The sequence below is a fragment of the Nannobrachium achirus genome (assembly GCF_963921795.1).
Source record: "Nannobrachium achirus genome assembly, chromosome: 9".
Classification (NCBI taxonomy): domain Eukaryota; kingdom Metazoa; phylum Chordata; class Actinopteri; order Myctophiformes; family Myctophidae; genus Nannobrachium; species Nannobrachium achirus.
Genome location: NC_137818.1, coordinates 27,661,939 through 27,685,520, shown reverse-complemented (window position 1 = coordinate 27,685,520; position 23,582 = coordinate 27,661,939). Strand labels below are relative to the sequence as shown.

Sequence of the window (23,582 nt, the reverse complement as noted above, 5' to 3'; positions counted from 1 at the left end):
GAACTTGAATCTTATAGCCTGGATAATGGCCATTACTGTAGCTCCAAAGACAAAACTGCATCAACGTTGCGGCCAGATTATATTTGTATACTTCTCTCAGATACATTACAGGGGTAATGTTCCCAAAGTTTGTGTCGAGGCACACAGGTTGACCATAAGACTAGTCCAGGCGTGCCTTGAGATTTTGACTTACCCATTGGTGTACCTTGGGCTCGAGATGTTTGAAGACCACTGCATTACCCAATTGTATGTAAACTCACTTTTGGCTCAGTGTGTCCTTGGCCTGTCATGTTCTATTTTTCCACCCTGCTCTCAAATCATTAGTGGGGAAATTGATGCTGCCTGTTCATTATGATGGCTAAATGGAACCACAATGAAAATCTGCCAGTCACTGTCATTCCTGATTGCTTTATTCCATTACACCACATCTGCAGAATGCTCTCGAGTCAAATCAACCAATCAAAGACCAGGCTGCATGGCTCTCCACTTCCTATTTCCTGCTTCCTGTTTTCGCGCCATGAAACATTAACTAGTCAATTAGTAACCTCTTAGCTACTGTTGTTCCTGTTTGTCGTGCCCCTGCACCTTTGGAAGATATTGTTTCAAAAACAGACGTTAAATATTCATGGCCTCGTCAGGATGAGAGTCGGATGTATTATTTATGGGAGATGAAGATAATACAGTGTAGTTTCTCTCCCTCTCTCTCTCTCTCTCTGCTTGGGATGGATGAAGGCAAGAACTTTAAGTTGCTACCACTCAGACGCCAGGATGGAGCTCCTAGCAGCAGGAGTGTCGCACCAAATTCTGGTCCCTCACCCTGGGTACTTTAACTATTGAAAATAGCTGCGAGCTTGTAGATCTGCTATTTTTGAAAACTTTGTGCAAGTCTTTGAATATTTCAAATCCTTCTAAGGTTTTTTGAAAAAACTTATGTTTCTATGTCAGTGGTGCTCAAAGTTTTTCATGTGAAGGACCCCCAAAATGATATGTATTTGGTCACCCCCATCTCACAATATTTAGTTCCAGGGACCCCCCAGAAGCAAAATTTGAGTTAAAAATGTTCGCTAACTTCGCTTAAAAAAGATTAATTATATTCAAAGATTTGCACACATTTTCACGACTTTTCAAAAAGCAGATCTACAAGCTCACAGTGCGGCAAAATTTGAGTAAAAAATGCTCGCTTAAAAAAGATTAATTATATTCAAAGATTTGCACACATTTTCACGACTTTTCAAAAAGCAGATCTACAAGCTCACAGTGCGGCACTGAGTGCCGCGTTGCGAGCTTGTAGATCTGCAATTTTTCAATAGCTAAAGTATAAAATAATTCCAGGCCCCTCCATCTTGGGCCCTAGTAACTCAGTCAAACTCAACCCCCCCCCCCCCCTTGTGACACCCCTGCCTAGCAGGGGTACTAAGAAGAGCTATGCTTTATGATTCATGGTCACTCCTCTCCGAAGCAGCCGATCAAAGTCATTAATACATTCATCAACACACACATCAATACCTAAAGGCTGTCAGTAGACGTATGGAACCCGCAGCGAGCCGGCAGTCCTTTATGGAAGATTCAATGCATTTTAATGGAGCTCTTAGTATGGCTAATACTGTACAGAGAAGTCTTTTCTTCATTTTGTTGGAAAACAGTACACCGTAAAGTGAGTGGCACAGGAAACCAATAGGGATGCAGGGATGCGAGTGCCTGATTGTGTAGGCAGGATTTCAACTTAGCCACCATGGACTTGGAAACAAGATCTCATGGCCTATCCAAACACGGACAAAACAGTTTTTCAACATGATCTTTCCCACTGTGATACGCAACGCCAGTATCTGAGTCAAGATATAGATACTCTACATATATATACTTTAACACTTCCTTCACCCATCACCATATCTTCATATAATTGGTCCTCACTAATACTCATTATAAGATGCCACAAGAAAAAGGGGACAGTTCAGAATCCTACCTACTAATGACATTGATGGAAAGTTAGCATGCTTAAACAGAAGCCATTGTATTATTAAAATGTTTGAAATGACCAATTTCACTGGTAGCAGGGACGTACTGGGCCCCTGATTCAGCCTGGGAAAAGGAGTGAGACCCACTGAGACACATAGTGAGTGTACAGAATGGTACATATAACGGCTTGTAAAGAAAGTTAAGTACAGATACTCAAAAAAGTATTGTACTAGAAATGTACTTTGTTACTGTCCACCGCTGGCAATAGGTCAGAGCCCAAACACATGCTTCTGCTTCCAAAGAGCAGGTTGTGAAGAACACTGACTCAGTAGACGAGTGTATGGCTCACGTCTCAATTATTCCCCATACTGTAGTGCAGAGTCATCGCTTAGACAACTTCTTACCCACGGCTAAGATTGCTTTTGGGACGGGGATGCAATATGGTCCAGAGCAATCTATCCTTGTGTCAATATGTCAAAACATCATCATTCCTTTTTATAATGTTGCAGATAGTTAGGGCAAATCCTCTGACTGCACTCCATTTGGCTGATGCAGTACTAGGAGTCTTTTCCAGAAACTTGTTTTCATGGATGATGAATGGTGTAGACTAGGTGGTACTGTACCCTACTGAATAGTGTGATCCTGAATACATTGATTTTATTGGGCATTGCCTAGTTTTTCATGCTACATCTGCAGTTTAGGGTTGATTTAAAGCCCTCCGCCACTGTGTGACAACCACAAACAGAGATGAACAGCACAATGCTGGTTCATATTTTTATGTTCAACTGCTCTCTCTGCCTCTCTGCATTTCCTTAATAAATTCCAATAATAACGCCCCGGGAAAAGATAAAAAATAGACCAGGAAAAAAAGGATGCTGAAACTAAACAATACCCAAAAACCTCTGAGGTTTCTGGTGTAAGACACACCCAGCTTCATGATATATTCTGTTATAAAATCCAGTGGTGTAAAGTAATTAAGTACATATACTCAAGTACTGTACTTAAGTACAATTCTGTGGTACTTTTACTTTACTAGTGTATTTCCAATTCCCAGTAATTTTACTTATATGTCACTACAAATATTATACTTTTACTCCACTACAATTATTTGAAAACTTTAGTTACTAGTTACTTTGTAGATTTTGATTATTAGGACCCATTACAAAACATACAGTACATTACCCACTTCAGGCCTACAGTATATACACTCAAAAATAGCAGATCTACAAGCTCACAATGCGTTGCGATGCGACACATTGTGAACTTGTAATCGGCTATTTTTTAATACATCCAAAAACATTCTGCGTAATGCGTACTTTCTGCTTTTGGTACTTTAAGTACATTTTGATACCAATACTCTTGTGCTATTACTCAAGTAATTTTTTTATTCTGTCTTTACATTGCAGTATCGATACTTTTACTTAAGAAAAGAATGTGAGTACTTTTCCCACCACTGATAAAATCCTCTGAGAATCGCAGCCAGCTTTATCACTCCAATATAGTAAAGCTGCAGGACTTTAAGCATCTTAATGACATTAATTTCAGCCCAGCGGCAAGTGGGATAAATTACTCTTCATTCATCAAGATCTTTTCCTTTTTTATAGTTACAGTGGTATATTGATTAGAGAAAAGAAATCAACACAGGCTGATCCATTCATCGCTTTACCACTGTAGGGGAGGCATCCATAAAAACGACAATGGACGGTACAGTATAGTCGCTGAAAGACATGCTTTGGGGCAGTGGTTCTCAAAGTGGGATCCGGGGACCCCCAGGGGTCCCTAAGGGGGTTCCAGCTAAATGAGTTAATACAGTATCAAAATCAGTTTAACCACTTTAAAGTATATAAATCGGCTGTTTGAAACATTTCGTTTGAACATTACGGAAATGTGTTATATTTTTGAAACATTCGCCACAACAACGCCACAAATCTTGCATAGGGGTCCCCTGGCACTAAATGTTTTCTGATGGGGGTCTGCGGCCAAATACATATTCATTTGGGGGACTGGAAATTCCTTGAAATGAAAAAGTTTGAGAGCCTGTGCTTTGGGGAAACTAGAGGGGCATCTTGCATTTCACCTGAGACTGAACTGTTGCAATACTAGTAACCTTGCAGTGCAGCAGTTAGAGTGCAAACAGGGAGGAGGAAGATAAGGGAGAGGGGACAGGATGTTGTACAGTACTGTAGGCACGATGTGATTCACGCCACGGTGAGAGGAATGTCATTGTCTTTGGGTCCTCCGACTTGTGCCCTTAACAGAGTCATGTATCCATTTGTGCGTTTGTTTCACAGAGCTTACCTTCACGTGGATCTTCAACACATACCCATCCTTTGTGATTCAGGACACGCGCCGCTTCGTGTCTCAGAAGACTGGGAACCTGTACATCGCCATGGTGGAGCCGTCTGACGTGGGAAACTACACCTGCGTGGTCACCAACACCGTCACCAAGACCAGTGTCCAAGGGCCCCCGACTCCTCTGGTCCTGAGGATTGACGGTACGATTGTGAATACGACTCCAGACTGGTATTTTTGGTGATATAAGAGCAGAAAGACGAATGAACTAAAGCAGGGGTCTTCAACGTTTTCAGGCCAAGGACGGTCCCCTTAGTTAAGCGAGAGATGAAGCAGGGACCCCCACAATATATAGTGTCATTGTTTAACAGCACAATCATCAGTGTATTTTGGATTCATGTCAATTTGTGTTTTCAGATATTTAACCACTTGAACAATACTTAATAAACTTGACCTTTCACTCTGTACTTAGTCTGCTCTTTTTCCCCTCTACACTAAACCCCTTTGCCTCGCAGCGCGAGGCGTTGTGAGCTTGTAGATCTGCTATTTTTGGCTATAAGTTCTCAGGGAAAAAAAGTTTCTATCACACAAAGATTTGGAGGACCCCCTGTAGTAATTCTGAGGACCCCCTAGGGGTCCCGGACCCCCTGTTGAAGACCCCTGAACTAAAGCAACAAACATCTGACAGCGAAGCCCCCCCCCCCACACACACACACACACACACACACACAAAGCATAAACAAAACAAAAAACAAGATGACAAGCAAAGGGACAAATTAATTTGAATCCAAATCTAATCTGAATTATAACGGTACATGTCTTGCTGGAAAATTAATGCATAAATTGACAAGTAAAGGAAATAAATTGCAGATTGCTGATGCAGAAAATGAAAGTAAATCTGTGTGCATTTCAGTGTATTGGTGCATGTGTATACATACACCCACTTCCCACTCTTTAACCATCAATTTCATGATCTGAATGTTTGTTAGTCTTTGGTGTTCAGTGACGTGAAAATCAAAGCTGGCACATTCAAATGTCAGGGTTTGAACAGAAAGATAGCTGATCAAACAGCATTAGCATTAGTGGCCCTGTAAGCAGATACAGGATTGTATCTTTGGTAGACTTTGTGATCACAAATGTTATCTTGTTTGTGGGAACACAAACAAAATGTTTATGCTGAAAATCCAATACTCAAATAAGAAATTGAATTGTGTTAATCATTATTGTGTTTGTGTATACTTGAATTGTGATATACAATCAAACATGACTAATTTCAAGCCTAAATTAACTTTTAATTTAACTGCCAGGTGTGATGGGTGAATATGAGCCCAAGATTGAAGTGCAGCTCCCTGATGTTGTTCCTGTTGCGAAGGGCTCCACGGTCAAGCTGGAATGTTTTGCACTTGGAAAGTAAGTCCTTCCATGTACCGGTACTATTATTGTCTCCACCAGCCGAAGGCTGAGGGAGAGTATGTTTTCCCCTCCGTCCGTCCGTCCGTCCGTCCGTCCGTCCGTCCGTGCGTCCGTGCGTCCGTCCGTGCGTGCGTCCTCGCAGTTTGTGAACAGCTAATCTCAGTCACCGTTGGCCCGATCGCTGCCAAACTGAGCACACACACTCCCTGGATGCCAATCTAGAACCTCTGCCCCACATTTTTCAAATCAGCCTCATGGTGGCGCTATAACAGGCCGATTTGTGTGGCCTGGTTGTTACCAGCTAATCTCCGGCGCCGTTGGCCCATTAGCTTTCAGTAGTTGATTTAAGCTGCAAAGTAACCCTTGAGGACCCTGAGAAGTGATAACAAATCCACAAAGCTTCACACCATAATGAGTCCTTGTACTGTAAATATTAGATACTGTACAGTGATGAGGCACTTCTTACCAATTAGACAATTAATCAATGCGATAAGAATTGTACGAATCCCTGACTATAAAACTGGTAGAGAAATGGTTATTCATATTGTACCAGTGACATTATGTGCATTATGTGTTTGCATTTCTTCAGCCCTGTGCCAACCATCAGCTGGAGGAGATCAGACGGAGCTACGTTTGGCAGGAAGGTGGACGTGAACAAAGCCAGTGGAGTCCTAGAGATTCCTTACTTTCAACAAGAGGATGCGGGGCTGTATGAATGTGTGGCTGAAAACCCTAGAGGAAGGAATTCTGTGAAAGGAAAGCTGTCTTTCTACGGTGGGTGGGAGGAGACTTTCAATGTGTTTGTTCTCCTGTGTAGAGCACATCACGTCGTCTACTGTATCTAGGGAGGAAAGACCTGTCAGTCTTCTTGTTATCGTTCAGAAGGAAAGCCACATCCTCCACCCGCTGCACTCATTTATTTCAGGAAATAAACCGAAAGACCTCACAGCTACCAGGCACACAGCGAAAACTTCACCTCAGTTGGTCTAGTTGGGGGACCACATGTCTTTTCCCCCCGACAGAAGTTATATTTGTTGTCATGCATTCTGTAGCTTTTATTTGGACCATATATAACTGCATCATACAGTGGAATGAGGTAGTGAATTAGGCTATTACCAATAGTTCATTCTTGACAAGCTCTTTATTGGGCCAGGGGCTAACCTGGGGCTGTACAAAGTGCAGATTTATGCCCCCCTTCAGAGAGAGGTGATTTTTTACCCCCACCAAGACTGGACTTATGGCCCATTTACTGAAAAAGCTTTTAATGGCCACCCGATGAAGGATTTTTACGGTTTCTCTGCCCCATTATTTGAATGTTTATGCATTGATGATGGCAGTCCATTGGGCCCTGTAGGGATGTGCCTGATTGAAATCGTCAAATCCACATTTTTCTTTCTTCCCAGGGAGATGCTTTGATATGATAATAAAGCCTTTTTTCCAGTACCTGTGGGTAGGATGAAACGCTCACGATACCAGTAGGTATGCTGATGATTAAACATGCCCCATTTTAACGAGAAGCGCCCGTCCACGGGGCAATACGGCACTCACAGTAATGGGACTTCATGACCTGCAGGCCTTAAAACAAAACAAGGTGTGATATTTCCGTAAAACAAGACGACGCCTTATTAACTTTTCTTAATCTGAAATAAGCAATAACTATCACTGTCTCGTCACCCATTAGGCGTGGCCTCTGTGGCTTCTCTTCACTGCTGTTGTCATGGGGAGTCGTGTCTTTCCTTGTAAGGCTTAGGTCTCGTCTTTTCTCAAAGCCCAGCAGGCTGGCTGGACGCCAGGTGATAAAAATCTGTAATCTAATTTTAAACTCCCATAGACGAGAGGTTGTGGGACATCCATCAACTCCATAGAGGAATAGGAGAATCGATTTAGGGATCTAGTGTTCGCAACATATAACCAATGCTGGCACAAGAACAATAAGGTGGGCCTTCTCTTTCAATTTCCCACTTAATTGCCCTTTCCTGGTTCCAAAGTGATTTATGAAATTTGATCGCGGTACAGCAGCACTTGAATGCATTTGAATAGGCCCACAGAAGATCGGATTGACTTGAAAAAGTAGCCACTTGTGTCTCCATAATCTTATCTTTGGCGGTCTCATTCTTAATATCTTTGGCTGGGTGTCATATTGTATCTGTTTTTCTGTTGTAATGTATTTTCAATTCAGTATTGTTTACCCACTTCCTAGTACATTAATCTTGCCATTTGTCAGTGAAAAGGGAATACAGAGAATAATAAAGTATTACACAGATTTGTTTTATAGGGGATGGAGAACTTGGCTTTCTCTTGAAAGGTTTTTAAATGCTAATTGAACTAGAGCGCAGGTCTCACATGTGCACAGACACAATGACGAACACACTGAGAGACGCGACCGCGGTTTTCCCGGTGAACCTACTGTAAGCACAACGGCGGGGGCCGATGGGCAAGGAGGGTCGCGAGCTTATGAGAAACAACTAAAATAAGACCTTAAACCTGGCGAAAACAGTTGCGTGCATTATCGCAAGATGACGATAAAGGAAATCATTAAAGGGAAAATATTAAATTAACTTCTGAAAAGCCTACTAGGCCTTAAAACGTGGTGAAAACAGTTGTGTGCATTAGCGCAAGATTAGATGAGGATAAAGGAAATCATTAAATGGAAAACATTAAATTAACTTCTGAAAAGGCTTCTAGGCCTACACTAGCCTACTAGTAAAACTAGTGGAACCGCGATCTTGCCACACGTGAATAATTGTGGTTGTAAACAATAACACAGACAGTATATAAATCCTTAGTCTAATAATGGGAAGAAGGAGTTATCATCATGGCCCCAAATAACTTTTAAATATCTTGCAATTGGCGACGAGTCTCTTACGAAATCGGCAAGAGTGCCTCTCAATACATAAAGCTATATTATAACCTCTCATCGGCAATAGTCAGTGGTGTGTGTTCCCCACACTCCCATGCCCCCACCGTTGCGCTCAGGTTCACTGGGAAAACCGCGGTCGCCTGAGAGACGTACAGGGGTGAAAACTTTGGCCATGTCTTTGGCATTCGGCCGCCCAGGCCAGCAGAAACTATTAGCATTTTTTGCGTGTCATTTTCTTAATTTTGGGATTCATGGTTCATTCATTGTATCCAACTTTAACATGAAAGAATCCCTGAATAGCCTAGCTATGGCCATACTATTTTCTAATCACAGGCAAAGGCAGACCCTCTGAACCACCCAGGTCTCCTTGACCCTGGCAGGGCGGACGGTAGTTATATTGTGTCTCCAAAAGGCCATAAATCTCAGCCCCTTGTCGCCAGAGATAAGGCGCTAGTCATTTATGTGACGCCAGGACCACCATCATAAATACACTGGCCTTTTCTCTCTGGGTTTTTGGACTTTTTTGTAAGACAAAAATCAGAACATCCCAGCTATAAAAATGTGCATCTCTCAAGAAATAATACCCTTTGACACTAAATCGCCACCGGATGTATTTTATGCTCAAGTAAAACGTGTTCCCATAAAATATCTGTGTCAATATGAATTTATCTGATCCAATAACCTGGAATCTGTCAAATATTAAATTGACAATAAATGGTTTCAAGAGATGGCTTATTGAATCTAGCTCATTTTACAGTAAGCTTTTACAGGGATTTGTATATTCTTTTTGTGCAGAGGTCGGGTTTCTGATGGAAGAAGATTGAGGAATGGGCTCCCTTAATTAACTAATTGCCTGCTTGGATGAATCATTGATTTATTTGCAATAACTGCAACCTATTGATAATCTTTACCACTGGCCCAAACATATGTATAATACTGAGTTGTTGATTAATGGACATAGTCATTCTGCTCCTTAATGTGTGCTCGAGTCGTTTGGTCATTCCCCAAGAGAAATTGATTAGAAAATCATGCTTTCTTCATCTTTTCTTTCTTCTTTTCTTCCTGTCCTCATCTCCATCTGTCTAAAGCAATGGTAACTAGTTGGCTGGCGAAATATTTTAGTTTTTCCGATTAACACTTCAGGCATTTAGAAGGTGGTTTATATAGGGCGGATTACAAGATACAAAGTCAGAGACAGAGTATGTGCCAAGAAGATTTATCAAACAACAAAGCAAGCAAGTAGAAAGTGAAGAGAACATGGATATGCTACAAAGTAACTAGGGTAACAAGTAAGCAACATTTTCATTTTAAAAATGATTAAAAATAGTGAAAATAGACGATCTACAAGCAGATCTGCCATTTTCACTGGTTTTGTGCGACAGTCTTGTATGATGAAGCAGGGCTTTTGCAAATTTGAAGCTACGAGATACAAGGTTTCTGCCCGACAGTGACGACTTACAAGAAGCAGGTTTTCTGTAATGGCTGTCAATAACTGTGTTTATATGGCACCACTTTTGTGTGACAGCAGCCTTTTGCTCCACAGCTCCTCCACACCTGATTGAGAAGCCCCAGGATGCCCAGAGGCCCATTGATGACACCTTGGTGTGGGAGTGCAAGGCCAGTGCCAAGCCCAAGCCTTCTTACCGCTGGCTGAAGAATGGAGAGTCCCTGGACCCCATGGAGGTGGGAAACCGTTTGAAAATGAAAAAATATATTGCTGTTGTCGGGTGGAAACCGTTCGTTTTGTATTTATAATTTAAAATAGTGAAAAGGCGAAGCATTGTGTGCTTGTAGAACGGCTATTTTCACTAGTTTTGTGTGACAGTCTTGTATGATGAAGCAAGGCTTTACTTTACTTAAAAAAAAAAAAAAAAACGTTCAAATTTGAAACTTGGGAGATTTTCTGCCCGACAGTGACGATGTACATTACAGTAACTGTCTCCTCCAGGTCAGGTAGGATATTGTGGGCCAGCAATGTTCGGAATTCAGTCATTATAGAGGTGACTGGAATCTGTAGAAGTTGAGGGATGTTGATGAAGCTATTGCCAATCAGAATGAAATAGGGATGTTGACGAAGCTATTGCCAATCAGAATGAAATAAAGAAAGATTGACAGGTTCGTCTTGAATAAATGACTATAGACATAATGTGTATAGGCTACCAATTTGTTAGCCGCAAATTGCAACACTAGATTTTATTTTAATCGGATGAATCTAGGGTTGCAATACCTCCCATAGGCAGCCAATGCATCAAAACATTTTTTTGCTATCTGATTGTATTAAACAGCGTCAAACTCATCAATATTGGGGCTGTATGGAAAGCTTGGAGTATCCTCTTTCTATCTGCAAAGTGTTTGTTTCATAAAAATACACCGTAGACATGTTAGGAGCTACTTTCTATCAAGAAATTGGCTTCAGGTGATAATTTTTGCGTGTTAAAAGTGCTTGGAAGCGCTTGTGGGAAGTCACTCAGCGTCCTGTGTACCACCTGGTTCTAAATGTCACATAATGCAGGAGGCAACGGGGATGCTGCGTAATGGAAGACGAGCGCTTCCGAAGTTCAACACTTAGAAAATAAACCATGTCTGCTCAGGTTTCTTGACAGAAAGTATCTCATAACATGTCTACGGTGGAGTTTTATGAAAGAAACTCTTTGCAGATAGAAAGAGGATACTCTGAGCTTTCCATACAGCCCCAATATTGGTGAGTTTGACGCTGTTTAATACAATCAGATAACAAAAAACTGTTTTGATGCATTGGCTGCCTATGGGAGGTATTGCAACCCTAGATTCATCCGATTAAAATAAAATCTAGTGTTGCAATTTGCGGCTACCAATTTGTGTGATGTTTGGGCAAAATATCTAGGAGTAATATACAATGCTTTGCAAAAATCGGCCTCCTGGTGGCGCTGTAATAGACCACTGTGAAAAGGGTGGCATTTCTTCCTAATCCTTTCACTGCAATCGGATGCTGCGTTTATGATTTCAAGCATTTTGTTCTAAGCGAACCACTCCTGCAAAATGAGTGGCCAATCTTAGCCAATCAGGATAAAATATGAATGATCTGACAGATCCTTGATCACATGATTATATAGACATAATCTGTAGGAGTAATATCAAAAATCGGCCTACTGGTGGTGCTATAATAGGGAAATGTGAGAAAGGTGGCAGTTTTTCCTTGGCCTGATGGGAATGTGTGGGCAATCGGTCCACATAGTGAAGTCTCGGCAACACCTTCTGCCTGGTGGAGACCATAATAATACAAATATTGACTCCTGTAAAAGAGCCCTGTTGTAGGATGATCAATACTGAGTAGAGATAAAATAAAATAGAATGTAATTAAATAAAATGGAGAAACAAAAGTGTGAAGAGGAGAGGTATGATGCTGCAGTCTCACTTAAAATACACAATAGCATGTTTGTTGCTTTTATTGCTTTTTGCTATTTTACAATAGCTCTGATATTGATATAGCCTCACCCTTGCAAAAATATATTTGTCCAGGGCAGGTTACTGTGAAACCCATATGCACCGGAGTCTAGACTGGTATGATACAGTACAATAGGAGGGGGGAAAAAAAGAAAAGAAAAACTGTACAGTACAAGATGACTTCATCCAAACATTTGCATGATGAGTGGGCACTATAGCTGATAGGCTGGCTGCGTTGTTATTGTTATAGGGGGATTTAAAAAGGATCGCACAAAGAGCGCCTAAGCCTGATCTGATGAAGGTATGTCATGCTCAATGAGGGATTGTCAGGCCTCTTCCTTTCCAATATAAAGAGCCCTGAGCTGGCTTCAGGCAATGTACTGTATGTCTGCTCCCAGAAAGTAGCAGTGATTAAGGATTTAATGCAACCCTGAACCCACCAAGGTACAGTAGAGCTTAAAGGATGACTTCACACATTTTCATCTTCATATAATTGGTCCTCACTAATGCTCACGATAAAGTTATTATAAAAATGTGTACTTGGTCTATGTCTCATGTCTGTGGACTACCAGTGACATCATTATTAGGGAGGGTCCTTTTTCATTTAGATTTGTATTAACTCATTGATCACAACCCCCGATAGTCCAGAGAAAATCCCTATGTAGCTCACTGCCTGTCTTCTCTTACCTTTTAACGTGGGCGCGAGAGAATCCATCGTGCACAATCGGACCCCAACCATGCATCGTGCGTGTTTACGTTGTCCACAGCTTCAAAACAAAACAAAAAAAAAACTGTGAAAAACTGACAACACATTCAGGAACTGGCTCCTGTGTTGTATAAACAGGGTGTGAACCATCCCATGGCTCGGTGGGACGAAATCTGCTTCCTGTTGCCGGTTGCCATGGTAATAGTGCAGCGATCAAATGGGTCAGTGAAGAAACCATTCCGAGAGGTTTAGTTCCGCTTTCTTAGTTCCGGGGGCGATAAAAAATATATTTTAATTAAAGCTTATTAAATTCTCTGATTTATCGGGCCTGCCAGGGAGCTACATAGACAGGGTTATTTTTGGCAGTAAGTGAGTTAACATAAGTACAATGGCTTCTATTATAGCATGCTAACTTTCCAGGACTAGAAATCCTGCTGTTTCTGTTAGCTTGGACTCCCAATCGATAATGTCACTGGTAGGTTGGTTTCTGAACTGTCCACAAACCAACATTTTTAACATATTATTATGAGCATATGTGAGGACCAATTATATGAAGATAGTTTGAAAATGGGTGAAGTCATCGTTTAACCACTATACGACAAATAACTAAAATACTGTAGATCTACAAGCTCTCAGCCCGTCGTATTATAACGTGTTGTGAGCTTGTAGGTGTCTAGGTGAAGGGGAAAAAAAAGATTTTGGTAGTTTTTTACATTTTTAAATGTTTTGAACATGCTCACCTAAAATGACATTCGAGAAATAGGAATGCCAGGTTTAATGTGGATAAAGATTAGTCAGTCTGAATAGAGAATTGTGTAAAGCCCACCACAGACAGCATTTGTTGCACAGCAGATTATGCAACAAATCTTGATACCAGTTTAGTGAGATGCCCAAGCTTCTCATAAAGCCCAAAACCTCTCATAATGCTGCCAGTCTCAAAGTTCTGTCCAATTGGCTGACTTTGATCTACAGTACAGTATGTGAGCAGATGGTCAGCCGAGCCATAGATTTCAAGGTGGTATCTTGAAAACCAAGAGGTTGTTCTTAGTCATCAAACTGTTGTCACCCAGAAAACATATTACATGGCCAGAACTTTGCTGGAGTCTATACATTTGGCTACACAGCTACTTGATTGGCCATCGTCCTGTCATCCCAAAAAAAGCACTCACAACCAGGGGTGTCGCACCAAATTCTGGGCCCCGGGTACACTGTGGGCCCCCCATGAATGTTCATCATAGGGGGAGGGGGTTTAACCCATTTAGACGGGGAGCGCATTATTACGCATTATTTTGTGCTTTAATTATTGAAAAATAGCAGGTATACAAGCTCTGTGAGCTTGTAGATCTGCTATTTTTGAAAACGCTACGTTTCTATGTCAGTGGTGCTCAAACCTTTTCATGTGAAGGAACCCCAAAATGGTATGTATTTGGCCACGGACCCCCATCTCAAAATATTTAGTTCCAGGGACCCCCTAGAAACAAAATTTGAGTTACAAATGTTCGCTTTAAAAAATACATCTACTCAAAGATTTGCACACATTCTCACGACTTTATGTGCTATTTTTCAATAGCTAAAGTATATAAAATAATTAAGGCCCCCCTCCACCTAGTAACTCAGTCCCACTCCCCCCCCCCCCTCCCCCCCTTGTGACGCCCCTGCTCACAACACTCTAACTCAGATGGTGAAATCTCAACTAAAAACTGTCTGTGGTGGGCTTACGAAGTGGCTTGGATTCAATGTGCATAGACGCGGATTTGTTTAACCACGCCGTCTGTTGGATTTATTTTGCTTTGAGAATCAGTGGTTCTAATTCAGATGCTTCTGGCAAGAAAATAGCACTTTGAAATGGGTGCACTTGCCTGTGACCAAAATTGGCATCCTTAGTGTGTGTGTGTGTGTGTGTGTGTGTGCGTGCGTGCGTGCGTGCGTGCACACGGGTTGTTTTGCAAAAGAGCCAAAGCTATGCCATTTTCTGCCAGCCATCATACAGGGGTTGTATTGGTAATCTTGCACTCGATCTATCCTATCTGCAGCTCTCAATTTTACCATTAGGTCTCTTTTCTCTGGGGGGGGTGGGGGGGGAACACGTCTTATCATCCGAAATACATTTCACATCCATGCAATTTGCCTTGTTGTTGTTGTGTTGTTATTCCGCCGCTGGAGCGAGTGTGCTCTTAGCCCGAAGGAAATGGCTCTAGTGAATCATAGCCACTGATAGTGTCAGTGTTGGGATTGGGTAATGAGCCCTAAACCGGTCTGTTGCCGTTGTTGGTGTTGGACATGCCTTTAAACGGGGCCGGTTGCGTTGTTTTTTTTCTGTAACTTGGATTGAGGGCTGAGATAATCCGCAAAATCTGGGGCACTGTAATTAAGAATGGGAAGTTGGGAACGAACAGTGCAGAGGATAACAAATGTGGCTCTCAAATGTGTGTGAAATGATGACACAAAAAAACGTTAATGCATTAATTACTATTTCCAGTGGTTACATAAAAGCAACGTTGTCACAAACATTTTGGTCAATTTCTCAGTTCTGAAGGATCAATACTGACCACATTCACACCACGACCAATTTGCTCTTATGTCATACTCAAACCCAGCCCATCAGAGTGAATAATGGTCTGTAACAGGTTACATCCTCAAGATGCCACTCATCCGTGACCGCATGAAACCTTTATCCCTCCACCTGTGCATCTGCAGCAATGATTTGTAAATAACATTTTAAAAAGGATCCTTTGGTGGTGTGCCAAGGTAACACATTCTCTCTATATGTGGCTATATTAATGAGGCGGGGTGTTACCATTTTCAAAATGCCACCATCAACAGCGGCAACAGTAAATCAATTTCCAAACCCAAAGGTCAGCAGTGTAGCGAGAGAAGAGGGAAGAGAGTGAGGCCAAGGGTGCCATTTGTTATTCCTCATTAGAATGGATCAGTCCTCCTCCCTCTAGTTGCCTTTATTCCCATCTCTCTCTCTCTCTCTCTCTCTCTCTCTCTCTCTCTCTCTCTCTCTCTCTCTCTCTCTCTCTCTCTCCTTCTTCATCATTTTGGGTCCCCTTCAAGGGAATTAAATGGCGTAGAGTAGGGCTGTCACTTCAAAATGTCACCCTGGCGAAACAAGGACCCACTCACGCTTGTATTTTTCCACTCCAGTGCCAAGACCCCCTTGTGTTACACACATGGGGGTTTTGAGCCCCCCCCCCCCCCCCACCCTTTTTTCTTTTGCCGACGACCTCCAGAGTCAGACACATGCTTGTTGTGTACTCACTATTGTTTCAGGGACAGACATAATGTCTGTCAGAAGTTGGATTGTCACATAACCTGCATGCGACAGCAGGTGTAAAGATGGGCAATATACATCGATATGAAACTAGTTTCATGGCAATCGGACGCTGCGTTTATGATGTGTGGCACTTTGTGCTAAACGGCCCCCTCTCGTAAACTTTGAAAGCCAATCGGCCTCCTGGTAGCGCTATAAAAGGCTGATGCGAAATTTTGCTGCCAGAGGTTTTTCCTTGGCCTCTAGGGAGCGTGCATTCACAGTTTGATCAACGGTGCCGGAGATTATCTGAGATTAGTCTTGGCCACACCTTCGGCCTGGTGGAGACAATGAAATATTGTCACAATACAATATTATCGTAAATGTTGTCACAATGCAATATTATTGTCACAAAATCGTTAGCGGTATTTGGTCAAGAACATTGTGATATTTAATTTTATCCATATCGCCTCGCCCTACGAAGGTGCCTGAAGTGTTTTTCCTTACTCGACTTCAAATAGTGCTGATGTTATGCGAGGCGAGCACAATTAATGAACAGCATTAAGCAGACGTATGCCGCCATTTGTCTCTGCTGCCGAAGAGATTATCATAGAGCTCCCACTGGGTCTTTGAGGCTGTTTAACTGGGCACCGGGCACAGTATAGCGTGGGCGCTATAGCGCTGCACTGCTCTCACATCTCTTTTAACTTCTTCATCCCTCAGGGCTGTTGCACCGCATAACCTAAGAAACGACCATCTATCATCTATTCAGTCGCTCTAATTCTCTCTCTCTCTCTCTCTCTCTCTCTCTCTCTCTCTCTCTCTCTCGTTTTCCCCATTTCTTCTGTGCTCTTGAGTTCTGTCCTTTTCTCAATTTCTGTCCGTCTTACCGATTCCTCTCTCCGGATAAAACCTTCACTCATCCTGTCCTAGCCAAAAAAACCTGGGGACTTGTGTGCCAGTTGGAAGATGCTGTATGCACACCAGCGTCCCCCCCTGCCCCCCCCCCCCCCCTCCCCCTCCACCCCATCCCCTCAGTGCCCTGGCTTTAGCGCCGGGTCAGCCACTTGCCTGTCACATGACTGGCACTAAGAAAGGACCCTGCTTGAAGTGCCTCGACAGGGTCAATCAGTGATGTTAAGGGACAGTCCTTGTCTTTTCAAGAGGCAGCGCTGTAATGCTTTCAGACAACAGACAGACTGGCGGCAGCACCCTCTGGACTGCTCTTGTCAATGACATTAAAAGGACCAGCTGCACTCAACGGGGAAAGACCAAGGGCAAGAACAATGAGCACTGGCCAGCACTTTAAATTTACACAACTATAAAAAAGGGTGCAGAAAGCAGTGCCAATCCTCGTAAAGGCCAACTCCAGAAAAAAAGGACGTAATTCAGTTTGTGCCATCGTTTTATGTGCATGTGTCCTCTTTTGAAACATTCCACATCTGAAATGATTCGTCCTTGCGTGGAGATGTCTTACAAGGTTTCTGTGCCCCCCTATGTTGAGCATAGCGGGGTAACATCTAGTCACTACAGGCCTATTAAGACTTCAGATAATGTGTAGTGTTTCAATTATCAACAGCCGGAACCCCCCACATGCTCACACACACGAACACGTGTGTACACACAAATATTTAATCAGATTAGACCCTTCATCAGAACCAGCACTGTGCAGCACAGTTGACATCATTACTACTTAAAATGTCCACATGTAGTCCTAAGTACCCATCTCAGAGGTGTTTTAGCACAGCAATCTCAGATTTGCCATTCATACAAGGTGATAATTGGGATGGTGGTAACTCTTCTCTGATAAAAAAACATCAAAATGATACCCGCATCTTTTACATTTTGAATCCAGTGGTCTCTGTTTCAGCAGGTCACAGGTGAAGCTGTTCATATAAATATTGATATACAGTATATACTACAGTATATACCTGGGGTGTTAGAAAATATGAAAACACCCACGGGCCGACTACATCTCCTGACTTACTGTAATGTACTTTCGGTCTGACCATAACAAAGTCACATAATGTACATGCGTCACAATTAAACAATTTTATTTAACTATCATCATCAATATTTGATATCAATTGGTCTTTTGTCGGGTATGTGCTCTGAACAAATTATTTCACACAAATAACCAGATGTGCAAGGTAAAAAAAATACAATAAAACAGCCTTTCTTTGACCCCTTCAGAATGAGACAACAGGGACCAAGGAATCCTGACAAATTATACTCCGGGAAAATATTCTTGTTTTACGGTGCTGGTGTGCCATTTATAATACAATTTAGGAATGAAGCCGCGGGCTGTAGAAAATGTGTCCTCGGGCCGCATTTGGCCCCCAGGCCGCCCTTTGGACACCCCTGCTGTATACTATATCAATTGTTGTCAGTGACCCACATTTTGGGTCACTGGCCCAGGTTTTGGGTCACTGACAAGGGTTGGGTTGGGGGCAAGTCCCTGTACTGTGACATACTAACATCATGTCCAGGGGGTGTACTGTATATCACGCTACAGAAACAGGATAGACTTCTGCGCTATGGGTCACATGGCTCAGCATGGCTTGACTTAAGCGTTTAGCAGACACTCTTCATCCAGAGAGACTTACAGTAAGCAGACTAGTGGTAAGAGTAGTAGGAATATGACCTGATATTTTTGGTGCTGGCCTTTCAAAGGGTGCTAGGTTCATTACGTCCTCGGCTGATAAAGCAGGATGAAAAATGACTCAGTCTTCCAATAGAAACTCCAAGGGTACTGATATACCACACCACAGCACAGTACTGGTAGAAGGTAGAAAGAACAATATGGGGTCCAATAATGGCGTGACTTCATGTGGAGCTCATTCAAAGCAAGAATTACGGACATCCTCCATTTTTTGGTGCTGAGCCAAAACAGAATCATGAAGAACAAATCGGAGATAGTATTCAATGTATTCAATGTTTCAAGTATTTCAAGTATATGCTTGAAAAAGACAGAAGGATCAAAATGGCTTATACTATCTGCTTTCTGTTGCAAAAAAGAAGAAGAAAAAAGAGCATTCAAAAGCCTTCGCTTTGTTCTTCATGTGGATCTCCTCTTGTGGCCAGTCTGTGACGTAAATCACCTATGACGCATCTATGATGCATGACTCCATGTTTGAGCAAGTTTTCAGGCCGATCTGACTGCCATTGACTTTCATTATGAAATTAAAATATTCCCTTGCTCCCCGTGCTCCGCCGCGGTTCATCTGTTTGACTGTCGGCGCGACACCCTGCGGCCCCTCGCATCTCGCTGCTCTGCTCCGCCGCGTTTCGTCTGTTTAATTGCCGCTGTCCCTTTCGAAGCCTCGGGTTCCTTAATGCCTGTGGCACTGTCGTGGTTCATCTGGTTGACTGTCGGCGTCTCTGCACAGACTCTTGTGTTTCTAGAAGCCATAGCTGAATGGGTAGAGGAGAGGCCTTCTGGGAATCAGAAGGTCTCTGGTTGGCCCCCCTGGCCCCGGTCTGTGTCTTAGTGATCCTGAGCACTTAACCCCTAACTACTCCCCTGGCGCTGTATTAATAGCACCCACTGCACTTAACTGTTAGGATGGGTTAAATGCAGGGGACACATTTCACATACTGTATTTGCAAACGCACTGTGACAAGAATACCCATTTCCTTTACCTTTCCCTCGCCGACTGTGCCCTGCCGTGGTTTTTCTGTGTGACTGTCGCTGTCCCTGTTGCTGGACAGGCAGCCCTGCTTTTCTGCTTATCGTCAGTTAAAGTTCAAGCCCTTGGTGGGCAGCTATTGTTGGACATGCCTGGTGTCAGGGATCTCCATATGTATGGGCATCAAAGGGACACAGCTCTTCTGGGCGCACTCCTTTGGGTCCTCGATCAGTGTACAGGTCTTGAGATAAGAGGTGTGTGGAGAGGGGACAGACATGCATAGATTCTATGCATTTATAGACCGACAAAGTTGAAGCTGTACAGTGTATATGTCTGTATTTGTCACATGCACACACACCAGGTCCAATTGAGCTGAACTTTGAAATATTTATACATTTAGAATTTTTGCAGTGCTTTGTGCTTTAGGGAAATACAGTTGGCGTACCAGACAGTGATACAACTGGTCAGGATGCTCTTAGTGGTGCCTCAGTAGAAGACGGAACTTGAGCCCCATGCCGGATTTCTTACGCTGCTGGTTTTATCGACGTTGAGTGGCTGTTCTCCTGGTACGATTGTGTCAGGTTTTCAACCTCTCTCCTCTAGGCCAGTGGTTCCCAAACATTTTAGCGGTTCCCAAACATTTTAGCTCCCAAGTGGGAAATAAGACGTTTGCCCTGGACCCAAAGTAGTGAAAATAGATGATCTATAAGCTCACAGTTAATTATATATTATTAAAACGTATGGAATTTCTCAGATGTGTTTGTTTGTTTGTTTTAAATTGTATTTTAAAAAAGGGAGGGAAAAATCCTTAAATGTAGGGAAATAAAATGGCCAGGTTGGAGCTGTGTGTAACCATGCAGTCATGAGTGTAGAAGGAGTAGAGGAGGAGGCTCAGAATGCAGCCCTGGCAGGCTCCTGTGTTGAGGGTCAGTGAGTCAAGTGTTGTCTTGAAGTCCATTCTCAGTGCCGGCCGTTGATCCAACAGAAAGTAGCCTACAGTATCCAGCTGTGGGAGGAGTATTGATGAATGGTCATGTGCTGGAAGTATTTTGCAAATACTTTCCACAGAGACGCTTGGTTGAAATCCTCAACCATGATGTAAGCAGCCTCTGGATGTTGATTCTCTGCAATGCTAATAGCCTTGTGTAGCTCTTTGTTAGCCTGGTCGGTGTTCGCCTGTGGCGGAATGTAAACAGTGAGTAGAACAATAGTTGTGAACTCCCTTGGGAGCCATATCGTAGTGGGAGATAGCAGAGAGACTGGAGGGAATGCACATTTGTTTGATCGCAGCATGATAGTTGATCAAAACCCCCAGCCCCACTTTTTGATTTCCAGGACAGCTGTTTGGTCCCTGGCTGCCTGAAGCAAGGTAAATCCCCCTGGTGAAGTGGCATGGGGATGTCCCCAGGTCTCAGGGAGGCACTTGATGCTGTAGTCCTTGTAGTTTCCCGGTGAAAGACAATCCTTGCTTTCAGTTTATCCAGTTTCTTGTCTAACAAATTCACGTGGGTTAGTAGGATACTAGGGAGGGAGCGGTGCTCAATTTGATCTCCAACTTCATTGCACCACTAACAATGGCTCTCCTTCCCCTTCAAGTCCCCGGTGGTTCATGTGAGTAGCGGGTTCTAATCAAAATTCTGCAGGCTAGTGTAAGTCATCGCCGAAAAAAGTAATGTGTATGTCATACCTTAAATAAGCGGCTACTGTAGAGTAGAGTACTGTAAAATATACAAGAAAAACTGAATACTGTAAGTGAAAAGCCATAATGACGGCGAGGAGATAAAAATGAGGCACACACCTCGTTGTGGTCACAGGTGTCATCTGGTTTTGGTGTGATATTCTCAATAAGTACGAATATTATACATTATGCATTCAAACATTGTAACCTTAAAGCTTGTGCAATGTGCATCAGTCACTGTGATCAATGTACAGTACAATACAGCCCAATGTTATAACTATCTTGCAATTTCTCTATGATCTGCAATATCTGATTGTTAATACCTTGTGTCAATTACGTTTGCTTCTCCGGTCAATCAAATGTTTCAATTTGAAATGTGTTGGAGTGTGGGTGCCTAGTGACTACACCACATTTGCTAAGCGAGTCCATTCATTAAGATCCTCCACACGACAGAGAGAGAGAGAGAGGGGGGGGGGGGGGAGACTTAGCAACAACGTTGCTGTCCGTGGTGCTATCCGTGGTGCTGTCCTTGGTGCTTAAGGGCACATAGGTGTATTCTACTGGATCTATACACTTATTATACTGTGATTATAGTCTTTGTGTCAAAAGAATGCACAGTGTTCCAAATGGTTTCTTAAATGGGCTGCCACCGTTTGTTTACAGTTCTCTCGTACTTATTTTGCAATGAGCAATTTAGAAAATGCCATGTGTGTGCCTTCCCTCTCCCTCAAGTTGCAATGCAATCTGCAGCCTAGCACATACTGTAAGAAGTTAAGTGAGAAAATACGAAGATTTAATTGTGGATACAAAGACTCTTTATGTAGAAGAGAGAATCCCGGTAGGATGCAAGACTTAGCCAGCATGGACATACAGTAATTGTTTCAGCATCAAGAGTTGTTACTGTATTGCATCTACTATGACTGTCAATTATATATACCGTACTAGACAAAAGCTCCCTTCAGGCGTGTGCAGAATCTCTGCGTGGTTAACACAGTGTTGTGTTTATTGGTGCAAAGATTTAGTAATTGTCTACATGTAGTGAGCAATCAAGGTGTTGTTTTGGGTAGTGGGTATGATTGATGCGAGTTGAGAATTTGGTATACAGTGTATATGCAGAAGGGTAGGTGGTGATGGAAATGAGATAGCATTTGTTGTTAGATTACATGGTTGATTAAACGTTGTAATAGAGAACAGTAAAAGTGCATTTGGCAGCAATCTGTAGCGCGGTGTCAGGCATATTCGCCTAGGAAATATTCGCCTACACGCATTTGGTCCTTTCGCCTGGCATTTTCGCCGTGGAGGAGAGTCTTTTCACCTACCTGTCTGAGCCATTTCGCCTACCCTCAATTCTGCTGTCAGACTGTCCATGATGTTTGCATATTATCTCTTTGTCATTTAAATATTATAGTGACTGTGACAGTGGTGTTACATGTCAAACCTATGGCTATCCTATATGCACTCCATAGTAATCACATCAATACAGAGCTATTGGAATCAGGTGCGCCCAAATAATTAATGAATCCATGTCCCGATACTATAAATTCTTTGGTGCAGTATTGAACAGTATTGTACAATGAACAGTATTGTAGGCCTATAGCCTATTGTTTAAACATTAGGCTATACAAAATATATATGTAGGCTATTAGCCTATATATAGATATATGCTACATCTAAACAACCTTGCCTGTCAACAGGCATAACAAATAATTTTGCCATTTCTTTTAGGAATAAAATGTGATGTAAATAATGAATGTCAAATAAACTGTTAGATTCACTTGACACCACTGTCACAGTCACTATGATATTTAAATGACAAAGAGATAATATGCAAACATGGACAGTCTGACAGCAGAATTGAGGGTAGGCGAAATGGCTCAGACAGGTAGGTGAAAAGACTCTCCTCCACGGCGAAAATGCCAGGCGAAAGGACCAAATGCGTGTAGGCGAATATTTCCTAGGCGAAAGTGCTGGTGACCTGTAGCGCGTACTGTGGCAGCATAGAAGCGGAGGTAAAAAGAGAAATGCTTGTAGCAACATATATTTCGATCCCTGGCCGGGTCATACCAAAGACTCTAAAATGGGATCCTGCTTGGCACTCAGCTTCAAGGTATTGGAATGGGGGTAAGCTCCAGCCTCATGTCTAGGGAGTGTACTTGTACATCGAGCTGCCTCACACTACAGAAACAGGAGTTTGCCTCCTGCCTTATGAGCCTCATGGCTCGGCAAGGCTTACTTATTCAGTAGTAGTAATTAGGAGCATCAGGGGGACAATTAATTCAAAGGCAATGACTAAAATATGTTCAAGGGTGAACATATCTGTCATTAAAATGCATGTCATTGAAATGCATTGAGCAGACGTCCCACTGTGG

The 23,582-nt window shown here is 42.6% G+C and overlaps 1 protein-coding gene across 1 annotated transcript in view; it reads left to right on the top strand.

The window, feature by feature from the left end:
- The window catches only part of cntn3a.1 (contactin 3a, tandem duplicate 1), a gene marked incomplete at both ends in the record, with an annotated part of 119,490 nt that overhangs the window by 39,448 nt on the left and 56,460 nt on the right, over positions 1 to 23,582 (top strand). The window contains 4 exons of the mRNA XM_080732658.1: positions 4,248 to 4,451; positions 5,556 to 5,658; positions 6,251 to 6,435; positions 10,065 to 10,204. Coding sequence (XP_080588784.1) covers positions 4,248 to 4,451; positions 5,556 to 5,658; positions 6,251 to 6,435; positions 10,065 to 10,204 — 632 coding nt within the window. The remainder of the gene's footprint in view (positions 1 to 4,247; positions 4,452 to 5,555; positions 5,659 to 6,250; positions 6,436 to 10,064; positions 10,205 to 23,582) is intronic.